Source organism: Anarrhichthys ocellatus, unplaced genomic scaffold (assembly GCF_004355925.1).
Source record: "Anarrhichthys ocellatus isolate YVR2014 unplaced genomic scaffold, GSC_Weel_1.0 scaffold35, whole genome shotgun sequence".
In the NCBI taxonomy this organism is placed as follows: Eukaryota; Metazoa; Chordata; class Actinopteri; order Perciformes; family Anarhichadidae; genus Anarrhichthys; species Anarrhichthys ocellatus.
The window spans coordinates 2,310,434-2,333,559 of record NW_022280065.1 but is presented as its reverse complement, the minus strand read 5'-3'; the positions used below and the strand labels follow the sequence as shown (position 1 = coordinate 2,333,559).

Sequence of the window (23,126 nt, the reverse complement as noted above, 5' to 3'; positions counted from 1 at the left end):
GACAGCGCTACTGGTTTTAAAAGACAGATATCAGTCATGCCAGGAGTTAAAGGAGACGGACATATAAAACACAAAGAAATGTCAGAAATTAAAACAGTAGAATCGATAATCAATATCAGGCCACCAACCTAAGAAACGGCAGAGCAGGCAGAGACGTAGTAAACAACTTCCCGCGCCCCCTCCAATTTCTTTCCTCCCCTTACTCCCTCCCTCCTCACTTTTTGCACACGTTGTTCATAACTGCCGATTTCCCCTTTGGCCATAGCAATAGTATCCAACCAACCCACCCCCAACATCATCCACATGAGGGCTGGCGTCCTCCCTCAGAGCTCTGTGTCACTTCAGGGGCTTTTACTCCATCGGTATCAGCTGCAGAACCGTGCTTCGGGAGGGGGGGAAAGCAGCCACATTCCTTTACTACTACCATTAATTTGTATCATCTAACTGAAGATGCAATAACCCACCATGGCCTTAAACTAAAGAGGCGGCTGTAATGTTTAAACCTACAATAAACAGGTCCGGAATGAATGACAGGTGTCAGAGCAGCACCATGAAAACATGCCAAGTCTGTAGCAGCCCGGGGAAGTTCCTCTAGTGTTTTTAACTGCTTTAAAATAAACACACGGCATAACATGTGTGTATTACATTTCAGTTAGTTACACTTTCCTTCATATTATGCAAAAACGTGGCTGGCTGTTGGAGGGCTGAACAAACCCAAAGAAACGTTATATCTGCTCTCGGTTTCCTGTACAGTCAACACTACCCCTAAAGGACCCATCAGCTCTTATTTACTCGCATTCACTCAGTAAATTCATCCGTTTAACCACACTCATAATTACTGACTCAATCGAGAGGAAATCCGGCCTTAGATACGCGCTGCTGTAGCTTCTGAAGCCGTGCAGGTGACACACTGCAGTGCATGCAGTCAAGAAGAAATTTAGCTTCCGACACGTAAACATCAGATTGACACCGGCTGAAGGGACCGATAACAGGAACAGTGAGCAATCTGATTGCTAACAACAGCAGCAATAAATCAGTAAATACATCAAATCATATATTCACTCACCTCTGTAATTGTCCAGAAACGGTGTTCACATTATTTGGCTCTGTGTCCTCCCTTCGTGTGTATCAACGTGGTGGCCACATATTTTAATCTTTCAAGTCCTGAATTGCCAAAAAAACAAAACATGCAAAATGTCAAGGCTTGGGCTACTTCAATGTTGTCTTTAATGATATCCTGACATCCTGAAATTAGAATGTTGTCTCAAATATTTAAGCTACAATTGCGTAACAAATATTGGTGCTATTTTCAGATGAGCCAAATAGGTTATAACGAAGTAGTAGTCCTGCACGCAGACACAGAAATCACTGCACACAGCTCTTGACCGCGTACAAACATGAATTGTTAACCTTTCCACCTCCAAAACACAAAGTTGCGATGGTGTAAGCTGAGTGTCACCATGTAAAGCATCACCCCAGAAAAATGTATCTCCAAAATGTAATAACAGACAAAGCGGTGATTAGGCATGGCGTGGTCACTAGTAATCTAACCCGTGCATTGTGAAAGGTTTATGTGTATTTTGTCACAAGCTAGTAGCTACTATCCAATAATAGACAGCCTGTGCTACGCTGTGTATCAATGGCACTGGCAGCAGCTAACTAGCCATCTATCAGCAGCCCGATTTAGGCAAATGTCGCGCGGCACAGCTTTGACTTACACTGTGTGCAGTTCTGCAAATGAGTAGCGAACACCTTCAGCTCTCAAACCCCGTCTGTAAGCCGTGTGAATGTGACACAACAACGGGCAAGTGATGCACGTAATCTTACATCTCCGTCACATTCTCGTATGCACTCGTGTTACTACATCTCAGCTACGACGGCTAGCGATGCACTAGCATGTCAGCTAAAGCAGAAAAACCCTTCCGACGTGGGCTCAGAGACAAACGCGCAATTAGGTCGACAGAAACACACGCGTACAAAATGTGGCGAATGAAATTCCTGTGGTTATAAAATAACAGACGCAGCGCCGTGTAGGTTATTAAAAAAACACTAACTGTCAACAAAATGGCGGCTGCGTTGAATCAACAGAGACCCGAAATGGATATCCTTCTATTTCTTCTTCCTTGGTGTTAAAATCCCTTTTCCTTACAGCAACTGGTATCCGTAATATCTCCCGAGATGCTCCAAAATCCACTCCCGACACGCCGTTAGCTAGGCCGGGATGTGTCAGCACGGGCCTCTCTCGTTAATTGGGCCTCCATGTCTACTCAGCCCGTATCGCTACTGTGTCAGTACAACACGGGCATTCTCAGTCCCAGAGAGGAGGGAGGGAGGGAGGGAGGGAGAGGAGGAGGACGGACCGAGGAGGGCGGAGGGGAGAGCAGAGGAAAGGAGAGGAGAGCAAATGTCGGTCGGTTCCTGCGGTCCCCGGTCATTGACAAAAAAACAATGTTTGTATTTCATTCTTTCTGTATTTGTCGGTGACTGGGGCAGCTGTGTTCTCGGCCGGTTAACGGCGTGTTTGCTGGTATGCAACAACAGTCAACTGTCAGCCCGGCGGTGCCTGGTCCCAGCTGCTGCACCGTGTGTCAACATAACGTTACAGTATAAACACAGCACAGACAGGAGGAGGCACCGGGAGCACTTCAGCCTATAAATAAATAAAGTCTTCTCCATGAGGATGGCATTTCTTCTTTTCTGTTGAAGCTATTAGTCCGCTAATCGATCCGTGTATTGATGTTAAAAGTCTTTTCAGTCTTTTCAGATGTGAGGAGTTGCTGCGTCTCTCGTTTTCTTTAATCACTGTAAAATTATTTGGACTATGGGTCACAAAGAAAATGTTCACTGAACATGCCAACTTGCGGATTGGGATACATTGATGGACATTTGTCAGTATTTTTTTGCCAGTTTATAAACTAAATGATTAATTGATGAATGATTAATAAACTGCTCAAAATTTAAAAAAATAATAGTTGCAGTGCTATATTCTATTCTTTGTTGTTGCATTTGTCTTTTGTTAGATGTAGAATACGATATATTCTACTGTAGGTTGTGCTGTATTAGTCACATATTATATTCCTTTAAGGCTGCAACTGCTTGTTGTCATAAGATTCATTTGTCCATGTCTTTCTCAGACCAATTGACAAGTCGATGAAATAAGACAAAGCCAATCACAAGTCACCCAAGGTGCAAAGTGATATAATTTCTTCAATTTGCTTGTTTTGTCTGATTAACAGTCAAATAAAATCATCAATTTACAGTGACAGAGAAAAGCAGGGAATCCTTACATTTGAGAAGCTGTTTTGCATTTTTGCTTAATAAGTGACTCAATCGATAATCAAAATTGGTGATGGTTAATTCTGTTTCAGCACTATATTCTACACAGCTGTATTCTGCCCCATAACCAACAATTCCTCTACTGTATTGAAACAGAGGTGTATATTTTATATTCCTGTCAACTTAATAGTGCACTTGTCATTTTTATTAGTTTATATTTCATTGGATTAGGCTATATTGTACTGTATTTCACATATTCTTCCATATTCAAGTAAATGTTTCCATTGAGGTTCAAGAGTATTTAAGGAGAAGGTGCAGAGGGCGGGGATCACAGGAGGCTTTAATATAAACGCTGAATCAGACTGGGTGGAAAAACAAAATATTCAGCAGTAAGAAATCATCTTACTAAGAGCCTTAATACGAAAGCGTTACTTCATAACTCTGTGAATTCCCATCACTTTGTCAAAGGCAGCTCAGCGGTGATTAGTTCATGACATCAAAGTCAGTCATTCAGAAAACCACTAAAGAGGGCAGTGCAGCGAGAAGGACACATCACCTCCACGTCTCGTCTGCAAACTGCACGGCGCTCTTGTGTGTAGTGTAGCTTAAAAATGGTGACGATGTTGGGAAAGAGAACATAAACGTCCTCAGCAGGGATGAATAAAGTAAGAGTAGAAGCTGCAAGTTATGACTGTGATGCATGAAATGTATTTTATTTAAAAGCAGTGGGTGCGGAGGGAAAGGTCTGTGGTGAGAAGCATCTCTTGGAAACAGTGAGGTAGAGTTGCTTGGCCCGTGTCTCAGATCGCCTGCCTCTCCTGCTGCTCTGTCCTGATGGAGCGAGCTTCTGGGGGTTCTGATGTGGGCGGGAGGCTGTTGTCGACACCGTCGAGGCTTTTTCGGCACACTGGGCAGGTATCATGCTGGGGGAGGGAGAAAAACATAAGTGGTATAACAGCATCTCCAGTACAAAATGAGACTACAAGCGCACCTTGCAGTCGGATGCCTCCGCTAATGTCTATCCAAAATGTCATCACTTCATCAATTTATCCCATTAGTCATTTGTGTGAAATTGTCAGAATGAGCATATGAATTATTTACTAAATAATTATTCACAAGAATGGACCGGAGGCCAACCCGAAAACACAAAGACTTCAGCCATAGCTCTCGCAGGCGCAGAGGCATAAAATCATTTGGTAACAAAACATTGTCTCTGTGTTGTCGTCACAACCCTCAATTCAGGATGTGTGACACTTCAAACCTTCATGACAAATGTTTTTTTTTTTTTTATATTTTTTTATTGAAAGACAAGAGACAATATTAGACAATACATAGACATAACAACAAAAGGATGACAAGAACAGTGGGATAAAAGCTAGCAAACATCACATAGTCAGTGTGTGTGTGTGTGTGTGTGTGTGTGTGTGAGAGAATGTCCTTGAGCCTTTTGAGATGAAAGGAGAAAAAAAAAAATAATAATAATAATAATAATTAAAAAACAAAGTATGTGTGCATATGGATGTTCATGTATGCATGTACGTGGGTTTCAATTGGTTGTCAGGCAAGAAAAACAACAAAACAAAAATCAATAATAGCAATAAATACATACAAAAAAATAGATATATACTATACAAATTTTAATATTAATAGGATGGCTGATGTCACGTTTGCAGAAACATAGTGAGGGATGACCAGGTGGAGTGGTGTTCTGTTGTATTGTATATGATGGACGAGGTTAGATTGTCCATTGAAATATATTCTATCATTAAGTTTCTCCAGTGTGTGATGTGTGTGTTATTTCTTGATTTCCAGTTCATGAGGATAGTTTTCTTGGCGATAGTTAGGGCCGCGAGGAGTAATTTGCGATTTGTTTTACTCAGATGTATTGTTGAGATGTCTCCTAGTAAGCACAGTGAAGGGGATAATGGGACGAGGCAGCCCAGGAAGACAGACAGTGACTCAGTTATTTCTTTCCAAAAGTGATTAACTGGTGTGCAGTGCCAGGTGGCGTGAACATAGCTATCCGGACTGTTTTGAGTGGAATGTGGACAGATATCTGACGTGAATCCCATTTTAAACATTTTTTGCCCAGTGTAATGAATTCTGTGAAGTATTTTATACTGTATTAGTTGTAAATTGGCATTTTTAGTCATGAAGTAGATGTTATTGCAGATTTGGTTCCAGAAATCAGCATCAGGAGTGATGGACAGGTCTGATTCCCATTTTCTTGATGGTATGGATGATGTTTTGTCAGACTGTGATATTACTCTACATATTTTTGAGATTAACTTTTTTGAGGAGGGGATATTAATTAATTCTGAGGTTGAGGGGGGTAGTTCTAGGTTAGTGGCCTTAGTGTTAAGTTTGGATTCATGACAAATCTAACAGACCCTCAAACCCTGAACCATCATCCACCCCTCGTCCTTACCAGCTCCAGCCAAGGCACTATACATTCACTGTGGAAGTAATGGAGGCAGGGTAGCTTCCTGACAGATTCACCTGATGAATACTCCTCCCTACAAACTGGACACTCCAGTCTGCAGTCTGAGGGAGACAAACAAGAAAAACAGAAAGTATGAGAATGTGTGCAAGAGAAACGGATACAGAGAGAAGCAGACACAGAAGACCCATCGTAACGTTTTCGACATGTCTCGGCCTTCACAGTGTAACACAGTGATACTTTTGTAATGTAGTCCTCTGTCATTTTATGCTAACCCAGTTAATTGATGTGTGAATTAAGATTTAGAGGCTTTCATACCACTTTCACTACTTTTTAGAAGTCGTTTGAATCCAGGCCAAAAAACATTTATTAATGATTTACTAATACTCGTAACTAGGACAGAGAGGATGGAGGTATTATAGGAGGACGGAATGAAAGTAGTGAAGAGGTAAATAAAAATGCATAGAAGACACAAAAGATAGGAAGAGGCAAAGAAAAGATAGGAGAAGGAAAGGAAAGAAAGAGGAATGCAAGGAAAATTGAGAGGAGGCAAGGTAAAGTAGGAGGAAAGGAAGGATGAGAGGGAGAAAAGAAATGTAAGAGGAAGTTAGAAGAGAAAGAGGAAAGGAAACATAAGAGGATGAAAGGAAAGAAAAAGGGATGCAAGGAAAGGAAAATTGAAGAGGAAAGTAAAGATAAGAAGAAGTAAGCAGAGATAGGAAAATAAAAGATATAGAAGAATAGGAGAAGGGGAAAGAAAGCTGGGATGAGGAAAATAGGAGGAATGGGAAGACAAGATAAGAGGAGGGAAGGAGAAGCAGGAGGAGATAAAGAGAGCTTAGAGACAGGAAGCAGAGACAGGACGAGAAAAGCACATACAAGGGGAAAAAGAGTGAAGGAAAGCTATCAGGAAAAGAGAGATTAGAGGAAAACGGAAAGATGGAAGGAAGGAGGAAATAGAAGGAAAATAAGAGGAGGGAAAGAGATGTGTGCAGTATGCCATGCTGAGTTGCTACCTGTCTGTTCTTGAGAGATACAAACTGTTGGCAGGGACGAGATCATCTCCTTTTCAGCAGGGGGTGGACCTGTGCACTCCAACTGTCCTAACAACTAGGTGTAGGAAGTAAGGATACATAGGAGACATGAGCGGCAGAGGGGAAACGAAGGCAACAGAGTTCTAATGGAATGGTTAAAAGAATAAGAAATGAACAGTTTGTAACTTAATAATAACAGAATTTGGGGGTTTTGTGTTTCATTATAAAAGGTTGATCGAGATGGAAGTAAAAGAAGGAGGAGGAGGAGGAGGAAACCACACTAAAACTAAACACAAAGCTTAGAAATCACCACCTCTGATGCCACTGACCTCCGTGATGACAGAGTCCAGACCTCCCTGACCCCACGCATAATCCCCGGGGTTTGAGTGCAACTGTAGCATGCTGGTTCTGAGACAAACAGAAAGAGAGCAAAGGAGAGGGAGGGGGTGTTGTCATCACACAACGCTAGATAAAATCAAAAGTAAATGATGTGAATCGAAAATTAAAAAGCGCTTACAGTGCAGCTGGTGCAGCACCGGGGTTTCCGTTGTTGGCAAACAGGCCGGCCAAGAACTGCTGCACAATCCTTGAAGGGGCAAAAACAGACAGCAAAGATGTCTGCCTTATTGTGCTTTGAAAACACACACTTTACTGTATTTACAGCAGTTTAAATTCATGCCAGGCCTTCATGATTTTACTTGGAGTTGGTATATAATATATAATATAATATATATATATATATATATATATATATATATATATTAGTCTGATACTGATACTGCATGACTGCACCAAATGCAGAGTAATGATTTTACATAGAGATCCAGCCGTAGGTATGGAAGCTTACTGAAGCTTTACCGACTACAATCACACTTTGAAGCAAATCAATCACATAAGGAAGTGCTTACATTATAAAAAAGAATATGCAAACTTGTTGAAACTTATAAACATGTACTATGAAAGCTGTTTCTGTTCACAACAAAAATATAAAAGAATATCTGTGCAAAAACACAGCTGTTGTATGTGTTTAAGCTGTATATGTTGGTGGTTCTTCATTTATGCCTTTATTTCCTTGTACTGCAAATGACATGACATAAATAGAAAGAAGTATTTTTTGCACGGTCAGAGTCAGAGTACACACTGGTGATGGTTCTGTGTACCATGTCCACACACCCTTCCACTGCAGGCCTTTGCTCAGGCCTGGGCGACCTCTCTTGCTCAGGCTGGGGAGGAGAGTCTGGTTCCCCGGCCTCAGCGGCGCCCGGCGACACTGGGGAAGGCCGGCTCTGACCTGCAGATACCTGCCCGCTGTCATCTGGGTCAGACTCTGAAGACGGCGGATGTGACAGCAGAGCAGAGCCCTCCATGAACAGCAACTGCCATAACTTGGAAGAGAGACCAAGTAATATGTCAAAAAGAGCTTCAGAAAAAGAGGAGTGTACGTTTTAAAATGCCATATGTAGGGACGCACCTCTGAGAACGAGTTGGAATCTTCACTGGCTACCGATGTGCTGTTCTGCAGAAGACTAGGCAGCAAAATATAAATCGGTTTTAATATCAGTGGTGTAAAATTAAAACCATAACTCTTAAGAGCCTGACACTGCCGCTACAGTGACCATCATGCATTTTAATGCTTAGGAGCATGCTTTAAAACATTTTATAAACCGTATGATATAAAGCACAGTAAATATAAACACCAAAACGGAGCTGTACCTGGAGTCTTCTGTCACCTCCTCAATGAAGTCAGAGTCACATCTGGGGCAGACGAAATCCTAGAGAAAAGAAAAAAAACATGCACTACAAGACCAAAAGAATGCGGGAACTCCAACTTCTGAGTTCAATCCAAAACGATGATGATTAATCTGATGCTATAACCGCCTACATTCTTCTAGTAAAGCTTTTGATGAGATTTTGGACCTGCACTGTGATGAATTGCTGTAAATGTACGGTGGATTTACAACATTATCTTACAGTATTTCACAATGACTGTAACATACAGGTAATATTCATCCTTACCATGTATATTAACAGTTAGTTAACCATAGCTGCAGATAACTGTATTTTATCAGTATACAGTATTTTCTGTGAAGTTCAGTGAGTCACTATAATATTATCTGTCTTACAAAGTCAGCGGTATGAATGATTGAGGACAATTAATCATATCAATTAATCATATACAGCAATATTGTACTGTATATGAATTCTTGTGTTTTCTACTTTTTTGTTATTGTTGTGGGGAATTAAATGCAAAAGTAGCAGATTTTATTACCCTTTGTAAATAAACAGTAACATGCTTGTATATACTGTAGAATTACCTTAAAGCCCAGTTATTTTACTATCAATTACTGTTATCCAATATACGACAAGATACTGTTAAAATAAATTACAGTAGCTGCACTGTAAAATAACAGTAAATTACTGGCATCTCTGCTGCCAGTATTTTACTGTAATTTTATGGTGAAATTGTGTAGAGTGTGGCTGCAAAAGTTTGCTTTTATTCAACCACAAGAGCATTAGTGAGGTTGCCCACAGTAGGAGCGCCAGCCAATTTCTGCAACAAGGTGGCAAGTCAGAATCAAACCAGCTACATTGAATTGATATGGTATCTTAACCACTGGCCCACCAGGATGTAGCTACACAAAAGTACAAACATGAGACATGTGGGTTAGTGGTGAGGCACTCTGTTATTGCAATTTCCCCAGTTTGATTCTAGCTGGGGGCCTGTTACATGTCATCCTTTTTATCCTATGCCAAAGAAATAAGCTTTAAAAAATGGAATACAAATGTATCTGCATTAGGGTGTCCACATACTTGTGAACATGTTGGCCTAGTGCAGATTAATCTCTCTCTCTCTTAAACACAGACACACGTGCTCCATCATGCGTGTGTATTCGTGCCATTAAAAGTGGCAGCTGCACAACAAATGCGCACCAACAGCGTCTCTCACAGCGCGCTCCGAATCGAGCAACCAGGAGAAATTAATCTCCAAGTTAACGACTCATCTTTCAGTTGGGCTTTGCTGATACAATAAGCGGACATAATAAATCGGGCTGCAGGGGTTAAAGGCACATTTGCGGCTTTTGGATCTACCTTTAGGAAGCCGTGCAAGCGCTGCTGGCGCATGTGGCGTCACCCAACCAGCCTACGTCTCACACGCGCAGTTGACAGAAGACAGCTGGACACAGATTGTCGCCAACAGTGGTGCTTCTAAATATGGCAACATGAATCACCAGATTGTCTGTGTATGTCTCTCTCTGTTGTAAGATCCTTGCGCATGCTTTACGCAAAGAAACAACCACAGGCAGGCTTCCATACGTGTGCTTTTGTGGTCCCACTAATTTAAATTCGAGAGCAAAGTGAAATGTATCACTCCACACAAGTTTATAAAAAGAAAGAGCTGTAAACATCTTAAGATGTCCCTCAACGTCCGCATGGGTGATTTCCAGCTGTACGAGTTGAATAAAAACACGCTCCAAAGTGACTCACCGGGAGTTTGGGGTTTGTTTCACTTTTACAGCAGTGACAGAAAAACCGGTGTTGTGTTGTGTCCGCAGCCTCCGCCATCTTCACGGTGACGCCCAGTGCCTGACGTCGGTGAGGCAGCCCATAAAGGTCTCCGACGGGTCAGAGCAGTCCCGGACGGTTTGGTGCCCGTGACAAATGTCAGAAAAGCGGCACATCAATACCATTAAAGAGCAGGCAACACCATCACTCCTCACAATGTCATTTTTAATAAATAAAGTTTATACAGGGTAAAAAATAAAATAAAAAATACATTAACCCGCATCTTCATGATCAGATTTGCTTCGGTCACCGCTTCAAAGATCAAGTTGCTAAAAGAAGCCAAGAGCTCAAAAAGCAACAAGTTGGACCACGGATGCAGTTTCCTGGTGTCGCCAGAAAATAAAAAACGTTCAAGTAGGATCCTCTTTTTTTTTTTTTTTTTTTTTTTTTAAAAACACAAACTTGGTTTCGAGCAGCACAATCCAAGTTATAAAATGCAATTTAACGACATTACAGGATACTGAACTTGCTGAGGTTTGACTCATTTAAACATGAAAAACAACATCAAAATACATATCCTGTTACTTAACTTGACAATGAGCTACAGCAATAATAACCGTGTACGCATGACAATATATTTTTTATTAAAACCAAGACAGTGACGTGTAATAATCATAAGAACCACAAGCAGCACCAACAGAACAGTGACAGATATATTGTAACAGAAACACATAATCTTTACAGTATGAGAGGTTTTGGCAAATAGGTAACAAGCCACTCTCATTTGGAATGATAATAACAAAACGTGTTAGTTTGCAGTAAAGCAACAAAAATATTAGCATTGAGCCACTCAGTTATGGATCGAATGTTAGAATGGCAACATTTTCAGTGTTCAGCTCCAACTCAAGCACTGGCTCTTTGTAAACACATCCAGGTCATTTAAAAATGGGAACTATCCGGACCAGAACTTTCCTACTTGGCACACAGCTCGTCTTGTTATTTAAAAAAAAAAAAAAAAAAAAAAAAAAAAAAAAGTAGCATTTTCCCTGCATTCACTGATACCAGTAACGAGTGCGCTAAATTTCATACAGCGTCAGCATGTTATTGTTTTCACACCATCTTTCTGTTTCCTGAATCAACATTTAGGATTTTGTTGACTCCCGGTTTGGCAATGTAGCCAACTTGTCCTGTACATGGATAGAAATTACAAAACCCCACCTTTGTCTCATGCACATGGCCTGATGTTCAGTTGCTCAAGGGGTTACTATACAGACACATCCCCCCCCCCCACCCCACCCCAATCAAATTCTAATAACCTGTGGGGAAATAAATACCAAACAGATCCTGTATCAAGAGGAATGGGCTCTCCTTCACATCTTACCCTCCCCATCCCCTCTCGTCCCACTCTACCGAGGCGCGGTGAATGCCCCCTGGGCAGCGCTGGTGGCTGCGGTGGTGGCTGCGGTGGTGGCGGCCTGGCGTACGGCCTGATTGGACATGACTCCGGTGGCGAACTCGGCCTGGGCCTTCTGAAAGCTGGCATCGGTCTGCCTGTACAGGCTGTGGACCTAGAGGAGGGGAAGAGCAGAGCGCGCTGACACCCGATACATGCAGCAATTCATCCTCATACCATGCACATTGTGAGGGTGAATACGATACGCAGAACCCGATACCGGGGCCTATTCTTCGGACCGTTTGTTATCTACCGACTGCTTCGTGGTAGGTGGACCACGTGGGCACAGCGGGTGCGAGTATTTGCACAGAGCAGGTGGAAAGTGCGAACACAGTATGACCATTTTGCGTTCACTTTCTTCCCTTTGACTTCTTTCCAGAAATGTGACCCACTCATGTCACAGTATCTCCCGACAGTCTACCATTCATTAGTGTACATTCGTATTCAAGTCGACTTAGACCTACGTGTCCTTTCCCTTATTAATTGGATTCAAATGAGTACTTTACATGGACTAACAATGATATTTATTTTTCTGCCTTTTGTGTGCGATTGAGATGAGATGTTCGGGATTTCCGACACATCTGCCGTCAGATGATCAGAAACCTGGATATGTTCATGATCACGTGTGTAGGGACGTGTATAACCAGATTTCATGTTCCATGAAAATGCCACCTCCTGAGTTAGATACAGGGGAAAGTGTGACTGACACCATGGCAGAAACACAACCCTAATCCGAGTCACTACCTGTAAATATTTTCCCTGCACGTAAACAAAATGATTCAGTTTTCACCTTCTTCAGCATGACGAACCCCATGGCGGCTTGGGCAGTAAAGAGGACGGCGTTCATCATCATGATCGCACCAACGGGGACGCTGGTTGTCAGAGCAGCCAGGCTCACGATCCACCCGCTGCGGGGAAGAGACAGGGGAGACATAAACGGAGGAAAGAACCTGGATAGAGTCATGCATCTGTTTTGAGCGGTGGTTTTGTTTATTAGTCATACCTGAAACCCCATCCAGGGATACCAATAGTCATGATGACCGAGACGACCACTTGGGCAGAGAAAACGAAGAAGAAGACAAAGAAATTGAAGGAGCTGTCACTCCTACAAGGGAGAGAAAAATATTGTAAGTGAGCATAATGAAGCAACAGCTCAATGCCACGTATGCTTTATGCAGCTAGCGAGCAAACGGGCCAACACGTTTCAAATGGCGCAACACACCTGAAGGCTTTGTACACAGGACGGTACCAGCAGAGGAAGGAGCAGGGGGTGAAGAGGAGGGCCCACAGGATGGCCAGGCCCAGGCCAACACCACCCGATTTGTCCACGCAGAACATGGCCAGGGAGGAGACGAGGTTGAGGAGCAGCGCACAAGTGCAGACTGGACATTGACGAGATCGGATAAAAAGGAGACAAAAAGGATGAACGGGAGCGGTTGGACAAGAATGAATAGCGGTGCAATCTGAGTGGAGGGATCAACTCTTTGTTGCTGTATTACAGAGCGGTGGACTAGAACACACATCCAATGCTCCCCTCCCCTCTCTACAGTAGGAGCCAACTTGTCAGGACTTTGGCTGATGCAACATGACGCTATTTATCCTTTTCCTGCTGCGAGGTTTGGAGTTGGCTCTTTTGGTATTTCACTCGGCCCGGGCCTCAAGATTTGTTCTATTTTAATTCATTTTTTATGCTCGCCCACTCCCTTCTCTTATGCGGTGACTTTCTGCCTCACTTTCTCGCCCTCTCTGTCATTTTTCATAATCAGTATCAAGGTTAATTCCATGCCATAACCCGGACTTAATCCATGTGAACATGCATGGGACACAGACACATTTTAGACCCCTGTAACTTTTTTCCCCCCCAGTGTGCATGCTGACGCCTGAAGCTTTGGGTCGTTGAATAAGAACAACTTAGTTACTTCTAACAATTTGAAATGGTTGTTGGGTGCAGCAGATTCCCCGGGTGAAGACCTCTGAACCATCTTCACATTTTTGGCAGACCCTGATTTCAGTTGGTTCCTCAATCTGGCAGTAAAGTGTCAGAGTCTTTGTGCAAACATTCCAGCTCTTACTCCAGACAGTACAGAAGGAATCCCAGAGACATGAGTCAGGAGTGCGCGAGTTAGTGACATCTGGTGGTGAGGTTGCAGATTGCATCCACCTGAATAACCCTCCCCTCCATTTTTTAAATGGTGCTTAATGGTAATGATGTTGCCAAAACAATAATGGGAATTCATACATCAGCACGTAGTGAGAGACAGGAACTCACACATCCAGAAGTAGTACATGAAGGTGACGGTGCGCTGGAAGTGCTGCGTGATCTCCACATTGATGTCCTGGTAGAAGCAGGGGCCCACGGGGCAGAATGAAGGCAACGGGGGCCAGTTATTCTGACGGGCTGATAAAAAAAAAAAAAAAAAGAGTGGGGGGGGGGGGGAAACGTCACTCACGGCAATGTCTTACGAAATCATTAAATCTATAAAATATTCAGGTATCTCAGATATTTATATCGCCTCCTATCCTCCATCTCTTACAGGCTCCAGGTCCCAGGCTGTGTAACTCGAGCTCCCTCTCTCTTCTCTCCAGCTCCTGGGCTTTCTTCTCCAGCTCCTCCTGCTTCCTCAAGAGATCTGCTGTGGTAGCATTCACCGCAGTCTAACACAGCAAGACACGAAGTGAAAGGATGTATCAGAAATGCAAGTCAAGTTTAAAAGAGAGGGTTGTGTGTGTGTGTCATAAATAATGAAAAGGATTATAGAAAAGACCTGTTATCATAAGAGCTCCACAGAGGACGTGCTTTCGAGGTACATATCTGAATATATCGATATTGGCATCTAGCGCACATTTCTAATTTTAAAGACCCAACAGTGTGCGAGTACAATCCCATTTTTGCAGCTGAATGCGCCGATATTATAAATCAGATGGTAATCACTAGTCTAAAGTGAAGCATGCAACAAGTGTCTCTGCATTGCAGCACGTGTACCTGCGAGGTATAGGAGCCATAGTTGCGAGGCTCAGTGGGTGTTGTTCTACTGGGTGGGGTCTGTGCAGGCACAGATGGAGCAGAGGGAGAGGTGGCTTCATACGGAGGAGGAGGCTGGTGAAAAAAAGAGGGAAACAGACATCATACATGAGTTTGACCTCATCCTGTAAGAAAATCCAGAAAAAAAAGTATGTGCACCATTTCCCACATTGAAACTAACTTATTGTTTTACATACATACATACACATAAAAACATTATACTGAAGCTACAATAATGTGGCATGAAAAGGATAATGCCAAAAGGAGAATTTTATGTAATGACATAACATTTACAGATATGCGTGCGAGCTTCGTTCACTCTAGAAGCTACGGCATGAGGCTTGTGGTCATGCACTCGGTCTGAGATTAAAGGGATCTACAACTAGAACTAGACTCCTTCAGTTTCCACGTCCAAGTTTAGTTCCTGTTGATGCCGTATTTGCCAATAGCAAAAGCTGACAGGAAGTACCAAGGACCCAAGCCGTTTCCTAGCAACAAAAACACTAAACATGCAACTGAGGTGTGAGATGTACGTCACAGGGCAATGTGTATATTTTGGTCTTAATGTAGTAATAATGAAGTACGTTTGTGTCCAGTCCTCAGTAAGGCTGGATAACTAAACAACTGACTGTGTGTCCAGCAAACACACATTTCATGTCTGTTGATCTCTTGCGCCACTAAAGCACAATTTCCGCTGACATATTAAGGAGGGCGCAGTTTTATTACCCACTCTCTCTCTAGCCTGGCTCCAGATCACTGAACTGACACCATCATGTGTGATTTGATCATTAATTCAGATAAAATGAATGAAGGAAGTGTAACTAAATGGCAGTTCAGTCTGATCAGCAGGCTAGCAGTCAAAAATGCAGTCAGTTAATTTATCTGGAAAACATTTAAACAGACCAGTCTTTGACTTATTCATGTTTTCATCACAATTTGTTTCAAATGCTCTTATTCTCTTTTAAGGGATGAGTTTATTCATTAGTTTATACAACAGATAACCTTCCTTAGATTGCAGTCATTTCATGGAGCAGGCTGAAAGAAACTGTAAACATAATAAACATCTGACGAGTAGAAAAACATTAAACTAATTTTATACTTATACGTTTGTAACAAATCTTAAATGGGGCATTTCAGACAAACATGACTGGATTAAACGAAATATATGGGAATGTGTGTGATGCTGAATGTCAAGTATAAATATCCCCTATAATATATCTATATCCCCATAATATGTTATAGTAGTACTCACTCCAGTAGTATTATCAAAAGGGTTGTACAGGTCCAGTGTTGCATATCCTGTGTTGCTGCTGTGTTGAGTCACTGCAGGGTCCTAGCAGACAAAACAAAGGCAAACACATTGCTGTTAAAATGATCACAGTAATACATTCCACTGTCTGCTGACACGGTAATCCACGTTTAACAAACCCGAGTGGCTGCTACTGATGTATTCATCGTGAAGAAGAGCCACAAGTGGGCAAAGATTAAGGAGGGCAGGAAGGCCCAGAAAAAAGAAAAAAGCCACACACGTCACATGAGCAACAACACGCCCGCTATTACACAGATGTTGGCTACATCGATGACTTCCATCAAACACGCCGTGACGGGCTGCACGGACACAGGCTGATGTTAGATTCATATTTCATTTCACCCACTTGGAAAGGGTTGTGGTCGTCCGTCCCCGTCGGCTCGGCGAAGCTTGTGTATTTTGACATGTCGATGGCGGGTTGTTTTGGGGGAAAGAGAGCTAACGTCAACTAGCCACCACTTGCTGCTAATGCTAACGTGAGTCACGGAGAGGAACAAAAAAACGAGCAGCTGTCTCTGTTCCAGCAGATGAAGCGCTGCGTATTTTTCTAAATGTAAAGGGCGGGCGGGGTAGTCGTGTTATCCTGTCAACTAGCTACCCGCCCCTCCGGTGGGCATCTCCCGTTAGATAGCAGGTGAACACGATGCACGGACAGGTTAACGGTTGTCTTCCCCGTTTTTTTTCCCCGTTCAGTCCTGACTGTCAGGTATCTGGATTAACAGTCGCAGGGATAAGCGCTACAGATCCGTTATTTGTCTCCCGCAGAGAATAATAGCCGTGGTACAGGAAGTAGCCAGCCAAAGACTCGGTCATGTGACTGCTGCTGCGGCAGAGAGAGGGAACACGAGGGGGCGTGGCGTGACCTGGCTGTGCATGTGCGCTGCCCCTGTGGCGCTGCCAACAATTCATCAATAACAACAAAAATCTATGATAATAGATTAAAAAAACAACAACAACGCACAAATCCAACACTGTAATAATATAAATAAATATATAGAATAAAAGGTTTACACAATTATATTTTAGCTCTACAAAATAAATTACCTTAAAGGAAACATTTCATAGGAACCTATAAAAGATGGATTGTCATTACATCACTGAACTCCCATCGGTGCCAAGCCCAATAGTATTCTACATGAATTTGATTGTAATAGAGCGTCTTTGTTATCAATAACTAACCTACTATCAAACTGTTATTTAATTATATGCAGGAGCTCTCTCAATTATGTTTCATATTATTGTCAGGAGGTGTGACTAATACTTATATATATACTATATACATATTTTATATGCCTCTTTAAATCTGGGCCGTTATAGCCTTTATATCTCTACTTGTTACGTTGTTTGTCAATTGACTAAATTAGCATTTGCACATTGTTTAGCCAACGTTAGCCGACAACAGTTCTGCAGAGAAGGCCTACATTCATTGTGAGATAAAACCGTTACGGTTGGTGAGAAATAGTCCTTGTGAAGGTGTAAAAGAAGCAGACAGGGAGCTGTGGTGTTGGCGAATGATGGGTCAAGTTTGAATGCCGTGTTTAAATATTACACCTTTAATAAAAGTACCCAAAAAGTTGTGTTAGGCTGAACGCACCCAAAGAGCACCTGAGTGGACACCATCCCTTTATTACTAGCGCTGTCTGCTGAAACTCTCCATCATCCTAATTTGCACTCCACAGCATTTAGCTGTAAACTAAAGACAGGCTGGAATGTCTGTTTGATCTCGTTCTATGGTTTCTCCCTGGTGTTTTATAACTGTTGGTTAATATTCATGTTTTGCTGTTATAAAAAGATACTTCCCTCCTCTTCCAGTAGATGTCACTCTTGTGTCTTGACAGAATAATATCCCCTCACTTCTGTGGGCTCAGAATCTCAGAAGGAAGGTGAGATTTAAACCTCAGGGAAATGTTCAGGTGCAGAAAAAGAAACATTGATCCTATTTTTTTTTGGGCATGTTTTTTGTTTTATTTACATTGGACACATTCAAAATTCATCTTAAATCTTTTTTTTTGCTTCGAATAATGTTAATTTTCTGGAATTTGTTAAATGTGAGTTTTTTGTCTCTTTTTTTGTACCGGCTTGTACGAAGCGTGCATGCTCAAAGGGCCTTTTCATAGGTTTGTCTTTGTACTTCTCATATACCCTTGCAATCACATGTTAGACTTACACCTTTAGTTTATACACACTTCATGGCCTTGTGCCCTCGAACAATCCAGCCTATAGTCTCTTTTCATTCTCTTCTCCTACAAGTCACATGGGGTCACGTGGGTGAGGGCAGTCATATGATTTCATTACATACACGTAGGTCACGCTCGCATACAGTACTCACACACTGCTGTTCATACTGTATATGCCCTGTTTCTGGATCCTCCTGTTATTTATGAACATATCTTCACTGTCTATTTATGCAGGCGCACACGAACTAACAATAAATATATATATGTAAATAGGTTTTGGCGTGATGGATATCATCATGGAGTCAGGACTGCCTTAAAGGGTGACGAGATAAAGGCTTAGCATCCAGTATTCTTTAATTTCCCATTTGCTCTATATGGTCAGAAAAATCCTCTTGCTCTATACTGTACGATGTTTACAGCAAGTGAAATATTAAAACCCAGAGCTACATGTTTCTATGGCTGTTATCTTATTAAATTTAAGCAATAAAAAAGATGAATCGAGAAAATATGACTGATTGATGAAAAGAATCCTTACAGCCCTATAATGACCATAGAACAGGTCAGATTGGTAACTGGAGGCCAAACTTCTGATTTGGACTCTGTTTAATATTACTGCCACTGAAAGTGGACTTCATTGATCAATGCAACCATTGAGACGAACTGATCTTTTTGCGGAGAACCAGGAAGAAACAGAGCTCATATTGCTGAGGTGGAAATGGATGTGGCATGGACAGCAAAGAATGAGCGCCCATTTTTACACCAAAAATCAGTGATGAAAGTTTTTTTAGCTGAACTGAGTAATTATGTATCCGTGCTTGTGTCATCTGTCTGAACCTGCTTCCATCATTTGTCGTCTGTGTTTGTCAGCTGATTCCTGTGACTCATCGTTTCCTCTAATTGCCGCGTTGCGATTGGTCCAGATGGCTCCGATTCAAAGGCTGGACTCGGGTGCCTCCCTGTCCTAAAACCACAGCATTCCAGCAATGCAGGGCTCCATGACATCACTGCCTGAGGAATGAACTGGCCTAATAAGAGTTCTGTGTGGAAAGTGACCCGGCTAACAAGGAGGGACTGGGTGGTTTAGACTGCTCCTATGAGGCCATTTCAACCATCAGTCAAAGGGGTCATTTAGACAGAATCGGCCATCTCGTTTGTTTGGTGTGTGTGCGCGCAATGCCAATTTTCATTTGGAGCAAATAGCAGGGAACTTTCCATCGCTTCCAGAGTGCAGTTAAGGCCCTGTGGTTTTGTTGAGTGCTTACACAATAACGTGGGTTTCCGACTTTCTGTTACAATTCCCATCTAAACTTCTCACATGGTTTCATTCAAACAACCGTTTGAATTGTGCAATATTTCACCAAAAAACCCCAAAGATTTGAGAGAAGTCCTAAATCATCAAGCAATTTTGAGATGCAGATCTTTTCTTTCCTTCTTTCCTCACTAATTATCTCCCGACACTTCACATTTACCTTGTGATCCCCTGGGAGGAGGCCCGACCCGTAATGTATGTAAAGTAGTTAAAACAGTTACACCCCAACCTGATACAATGACGCATCATGCATCAGTGTCAACAATCTGATAATTATAGTGCTTTTAAGAAAAATGTTGAATGCCTGACATTTAATGATAATGGAGTATTTTTTACACGTGGTATTGATACTTTCACTTCAGTAAAGGTTCTGAATACCTCTAGACACACACACACATAAACCCACAGAGGTTATTGAGAGCATTCATCCCGGGGGAGGCCCAGTCCTCCCACTGCTTGCTCAGCACTGTGTATAAACTGGGAAGCACTTCAGAGGATCGCTTGTCTTCACACTGTTTGAAAACCTGGAAAAACCATCACTGCCTGTGAACCGCAGCAGTTCTCTCCTCAGGAAGTGCCTGAGAGAACCCGAAGGACCATTTTTCACAGCTCACAGTGAAGTCCACCTCGGACTGAAACAGCAGTTGATTTTCGGTTTAGTAAAAGAACGATTTTAGGGAATTAAATTTTCAGCTACACATTTCAAGCCCGTTTGCATACTTTGTGTGCATCCATTATGTTAAAAAAGTGGGTTTTGAGAGGGAGCAGCTGGAAATATCCATGCACTGTGTAAGGAGAAGCACTTTGTACCTGGGTGCAAAGCCAAAGCAAAAGGGGGTGGGGGATTTTTTCATCGAGCTCACTCTATAAGTAGGTGCAGCTGGAGACGGGAACATACACCTCTCCTGATGCTATGAAATAACTTTCTCATGACCCTCTCTCTGGACTTAACTAATTTTCCTTTCCATTCCCTGTTTCCCTCTTGTCTTTGCCAAATGTCCCTCAAAGCGAAGTTCATAAAATATGCATTGTCTTTGGGAGTTTTTTAAACTAATTGAATACATACTGTAGTGGGCTACGATGACACAAGAGCACACAGAGGACAATGTCGATTGCAAGTGGAAAATTAGAGGGGGGGGGGGGGGGGAATAACCAGAATATGAATGGCAGGCAGTGATGTAAAGTGATATGCAGACGGACGACAAGGGAATGGGAGGTGCAGTGAGGAGGCAACATAAAGAGTGAGTGTTTTGAGAAGGAATCATCAAACAGGGAGTTCATACAAAACAATTTATTAACACGTTGAAAAAAGATGAAAGCAAAGAAAATGTAGACACGGCTTTTAGAAAAGGAATGTGTGACATTTCTATATGATACATAAAGGAGCACGTTCAGGCATCTTTGGTATTCTAAAAGCAACTACTGTGCCAACATACATTCATGTAAACCGAAGCCTTCTTCTGCACTGTTTGAGATCTGACCAACATCTGACTGGCTGGGAGGAGGACGAGGAAGTTCAAGCAAGGCGAGTAAATGTAAACCATGCATGAGGCACAAAACAAGGGTATTGCATGACAGTATTGAAAATGTTTCCTCATTCCCGCTCATAAACTCTGGTGCAGACAACATCTCCTGCAGTCATTGTCTGAAAGAAAACAGCGACAAAGGGACAGAGTATTAACTTTTGGTGGCGCTTTCTAATACGGCACACACATTATAAAGGGGTTATGTATTGCAACGAATGGAAAAAAAGCAGCTATAAAGTCATGTATTGGTTGCTGTGCACAAAATAATTACCAGTATCAGTACTCCATCGTTGGTCAGCTCTCGGGTCCACGCTGTTCTGGGCCCGTCGCCTTTCTGCACAGTCTGTTCACAGCTGATCTTGCTGTCTGTTTCCCACTTAGGACAACTCTGCAGGGAAAGATATGCATCGTTTTAGTGCCTTGGATCCTATAAAGTCATAGCAAAGTTTGGGTTTTGTCACAACTGGAGCTCCCGTGTGCCAATCGCTGCATATCAGATTTTTTATAATTTTTTTTATGTCCTTCACCACTCACTCAGCATGAACAGATGAAGAACAGATCCACATATTATCACCAGCACTGACTCTGGAGTTGGGCTGAAATTGTATCCATATGGTTTCTCTCGTGCATAACTCTGGCTCGTTAGTCTGTCCTTGGCCAAGATCTGGTGCACATGTATTGACGTTATACAGGAATGTTATACGGGATGTGTACCGTGCAGGGACGTCCATCCACCGTGGTCTCATTGAAGGACTGGCCCACGGTGAAGGAGACATGGGTGGTGCGGACGCTGGTGGATGTCTTGATGGACAGACTCTCATCCTGCTGGGTGATTTCCACTGCCGGGCTGGAGGCCGCTCTCACTGCAATCTTCCTCAGGAACACATTCACACCTGCTCACACACAAACAGGACTAATATCAAACCACCAAACTTTATCCAGGGCATGTGTTCTTACTCGGGTTTCCTAACCTTCCGTGCAGCCGGTTTGAGTTCATTCAGTACAACATTTTCACTTTAGGGAATCCATCAAAATGAATCTTTCAGCAACTTTAGTTTTTTTGACAATGTTACAGTATCGCTGTGCGGTAATGCAGCTGCACGCAGGGAATGTTTGGAGTATTGTTCCTTGCTTGGCGGCCATTGAAACTTTGTCATCTGATATCTGAGAGTTACACAAGTATCAACTTCATGTAATCCTTGTAACAATGTGTGTCTCTGCTTATTAGTTGTCTTCTCAGTTTGATTTCCAACAACAAAGGTTAAGAATGCAATGCTGAAAGTTTTCAGAACAGCCTGTGCTGCTGCATTGCCACACAACAACAACATCAAGTTGATGAAAAGAAAAATAAGGCCGTGAAATGTTCATTGTGTTTCATTTCTTAGTTGTAAGTCTCATCACGCTGACATTTTTTTCTTGCTCTACTGAATGAACTTAAACCGAGGAAATTGATCTAAGAATTTATGGTATGCTTCAGAAAATGGTTGCCAGTAAAACGGAGCATACAGCATTTGTACTTAATGTGTTACAACATGCAAAACCACTGGTATGATCTTTTAAACCACTAATTACTGTGGCATTGTTAAAGACATAGCTCATCCTGAAATTAAAATTTAGTCGATATACACCCAACTCGAAACTCAGCTGGTATCGTACTTGTTAACCCCCAGCCTTATCCCAAGTTGAATGAGATGCAAATGTGTAGTTCTTTTGCATCTCTATGAGGTAGTTTTGCATCTTTTGTGGTTGTTTTGCGTCTTTTGTGGTAATTTTGTGTGTCTTCAGTCGTTATGAGTTTTTTAAAATCTCTTTGCATCTAATTTTGTGTAATTTTCTGTCTCATACGTTTCTCCATATATTGGTGATGGATCAGTAGAGATGTGACGTTTTACTAATTTAAAACAAACCACCTTTTGCCATTATCCAGGTGAACTGGACTGTCTTCAGAAACATCCAGACTACCCCACAAATCAGATCCAGATCAGACCGTATTTGCTCATGGAGTGGTACTAAAGGAGGCAACACACATACACACACACACACACACACACACACACACACACACACACACACACA

General features: G+C 42.2%; 4 protein-coding genes across 8 annotated transcripts in view; all 4 read right to left on the bottom strand.

Annotated features, from left to right (window-relative positions):
- Positions 1-2,316, bottom strand: part of ash1l (ash1 (absent, small, or homeotic)-like (Drosophila)) — a 29,560-nt gene extending 27,244 nt beyond the window's left edge. For 2 of the 4 annotated variants that reach the window (XM_031866435.1, XM_031866438.1), the window contains exons 1-2: positions 2,150-2,316; positions 1,067-1,164 (exon numbers count right to left, since the gene is read on the bottom strand). The gene's annotated coding sequence lies outside the window, so the exon portion shown is untranslated. The other 2 variants (XM_031866437.1, XM_031866436.1) reach the window with 2 other exon arrangements.
- Positions 2,317-3,894: 1,578 nt separating this feature from the next.
- On the bottom strand, positions 3,895-10,362 carry rnf115b (ring finger protein 115b). The gene is made up of 9 exons (XM_031866638.1): positions 10,237-10,362; positions 8,464-8,522; positions 8,222-8,276; positions 7,924-8,135; positions 7,268-7,336; positions 7,080-7,158; positions 6,733-6,826; positions 5,705-5,820; positions 3,895-4,199 (listed from the first exon to the last, which is right to left on the bottom strand). The coding sequence occupies exons 1-9, from the start codon at positions 10,312-10,314 to the stop codon at positions 4,077-4,079; spliced, it is 885 nt and encodes a 294-aa protein (XP_031722498.1). The 5' UTR covers positions 10,315-10,362; the 3' UTR covers positions 3,895-4,076.
- Positions 10,363-10,461: 99 nt separating this feature from the next.
- scamp3 (secretory carrier membrane protein 3) lies at positions 10,462-16,868 on the bottom strand. Of its 2 annotated transcripts, none has more exons than XM_031866636.1 (9): positions 16,158-16,868; positions 15,982-16,062; positions 14,691-14,804; positions 14,242-14,362; positions 13,977-14,105; positions 12,930-13,089; positions 12,711-12,812; positions 12,498-12,615; positions 10,462-11,822 (listed from the first exon to the last, which is right to left on the bottom strand). In XM_031866636.1, exons 1-9 carry the CDS (start codon positions 16,182-16,184, stop codon positions 11,661-11,663), a joined length of 1,014 nt encoding a protein of 337 aa, XP_031722496.1. In that variant the 5' UTR covers positions 16,185-16,868; the 3' UTR covers positions 10,462-11,660. The 2 variants fall into 2 exon arrangements, with proteins under 2 accessions (XP_031722496.1, XP_031722495.1); XM_031866635.1 differs by having other exon boundaries at positions 16,385-16,868.
- A 3,919-nt stretch (positions 16,869-20,787) lies between these two features.
- The window catches only part of crabp2b (cellular retinoic acid binding protein 2, b), a 3,261-nt gene continuing 922 nt past the window's right edge, over positions 20,788-23,126 (bottom strand). The window contains exons 2-4 of the mRNA XM_031866600.1: positions 21,765-21,943; positions 21,322-21,438; positions 20,788-21,169 (exon numbers count right to left, since the gene is read on the bottom strand). Coding sequence (XP_031722460.1) covers positions 21,119-21,169; positions 21,322-21,438; positions 21,765-21,943 — 347 coding nt within the window. The 3' untranslated portion in view covers positions 20,788-21,118. The remainder of the gene's footprint in view (positions 21,170-21,321; positions 21,439-21,764; positions 21,944-23,126) is intronic.

Coding starts and splice junctions, on each gene's coding strand:
- rnf115b (XM_031866638.1), bottom strand. CDS start 10,314: ATGGCGGAGGCTGCGGACACAACACAACACCGGTTTTTCTGTCACTGC. Junction 8,136..8,221: donor ATTCCAACTCGTTCTCAGAG/GTGCGTCCCTAC, acceptor CTCTCTTCCAAG/TTATGGCAGTTGCTGTTCAT. Junction 7,159..7,267: donor GGTGCTGCACCAGCTGCACT/GTAAGCGCTTTT, acceptor TGTTTGTCTCAG/AACCAGCATGCTACAGTTGC.
- scamp3 (XM_031866635.1), bottom strand. CDS start 16,444: ATGTCAAAATACACAAGCTTCGCCGAGCCGACGGGGACGGACGACCAC. Junction 14,106..14,241: donor CAGCCTGGGACCTGGAGCCT/GTAAGAGATGGA, acceptor TTTTTTTATCAG/CCCGTCAGAATAACTGGCCC. Junction 11,823..12,497: donor GGTTCGTCATGCTGAAGAAG/GTGAAAACTGAA, acceptor CCCCTCCTCTAG/GTCCACAGCCTGTACAGGCA.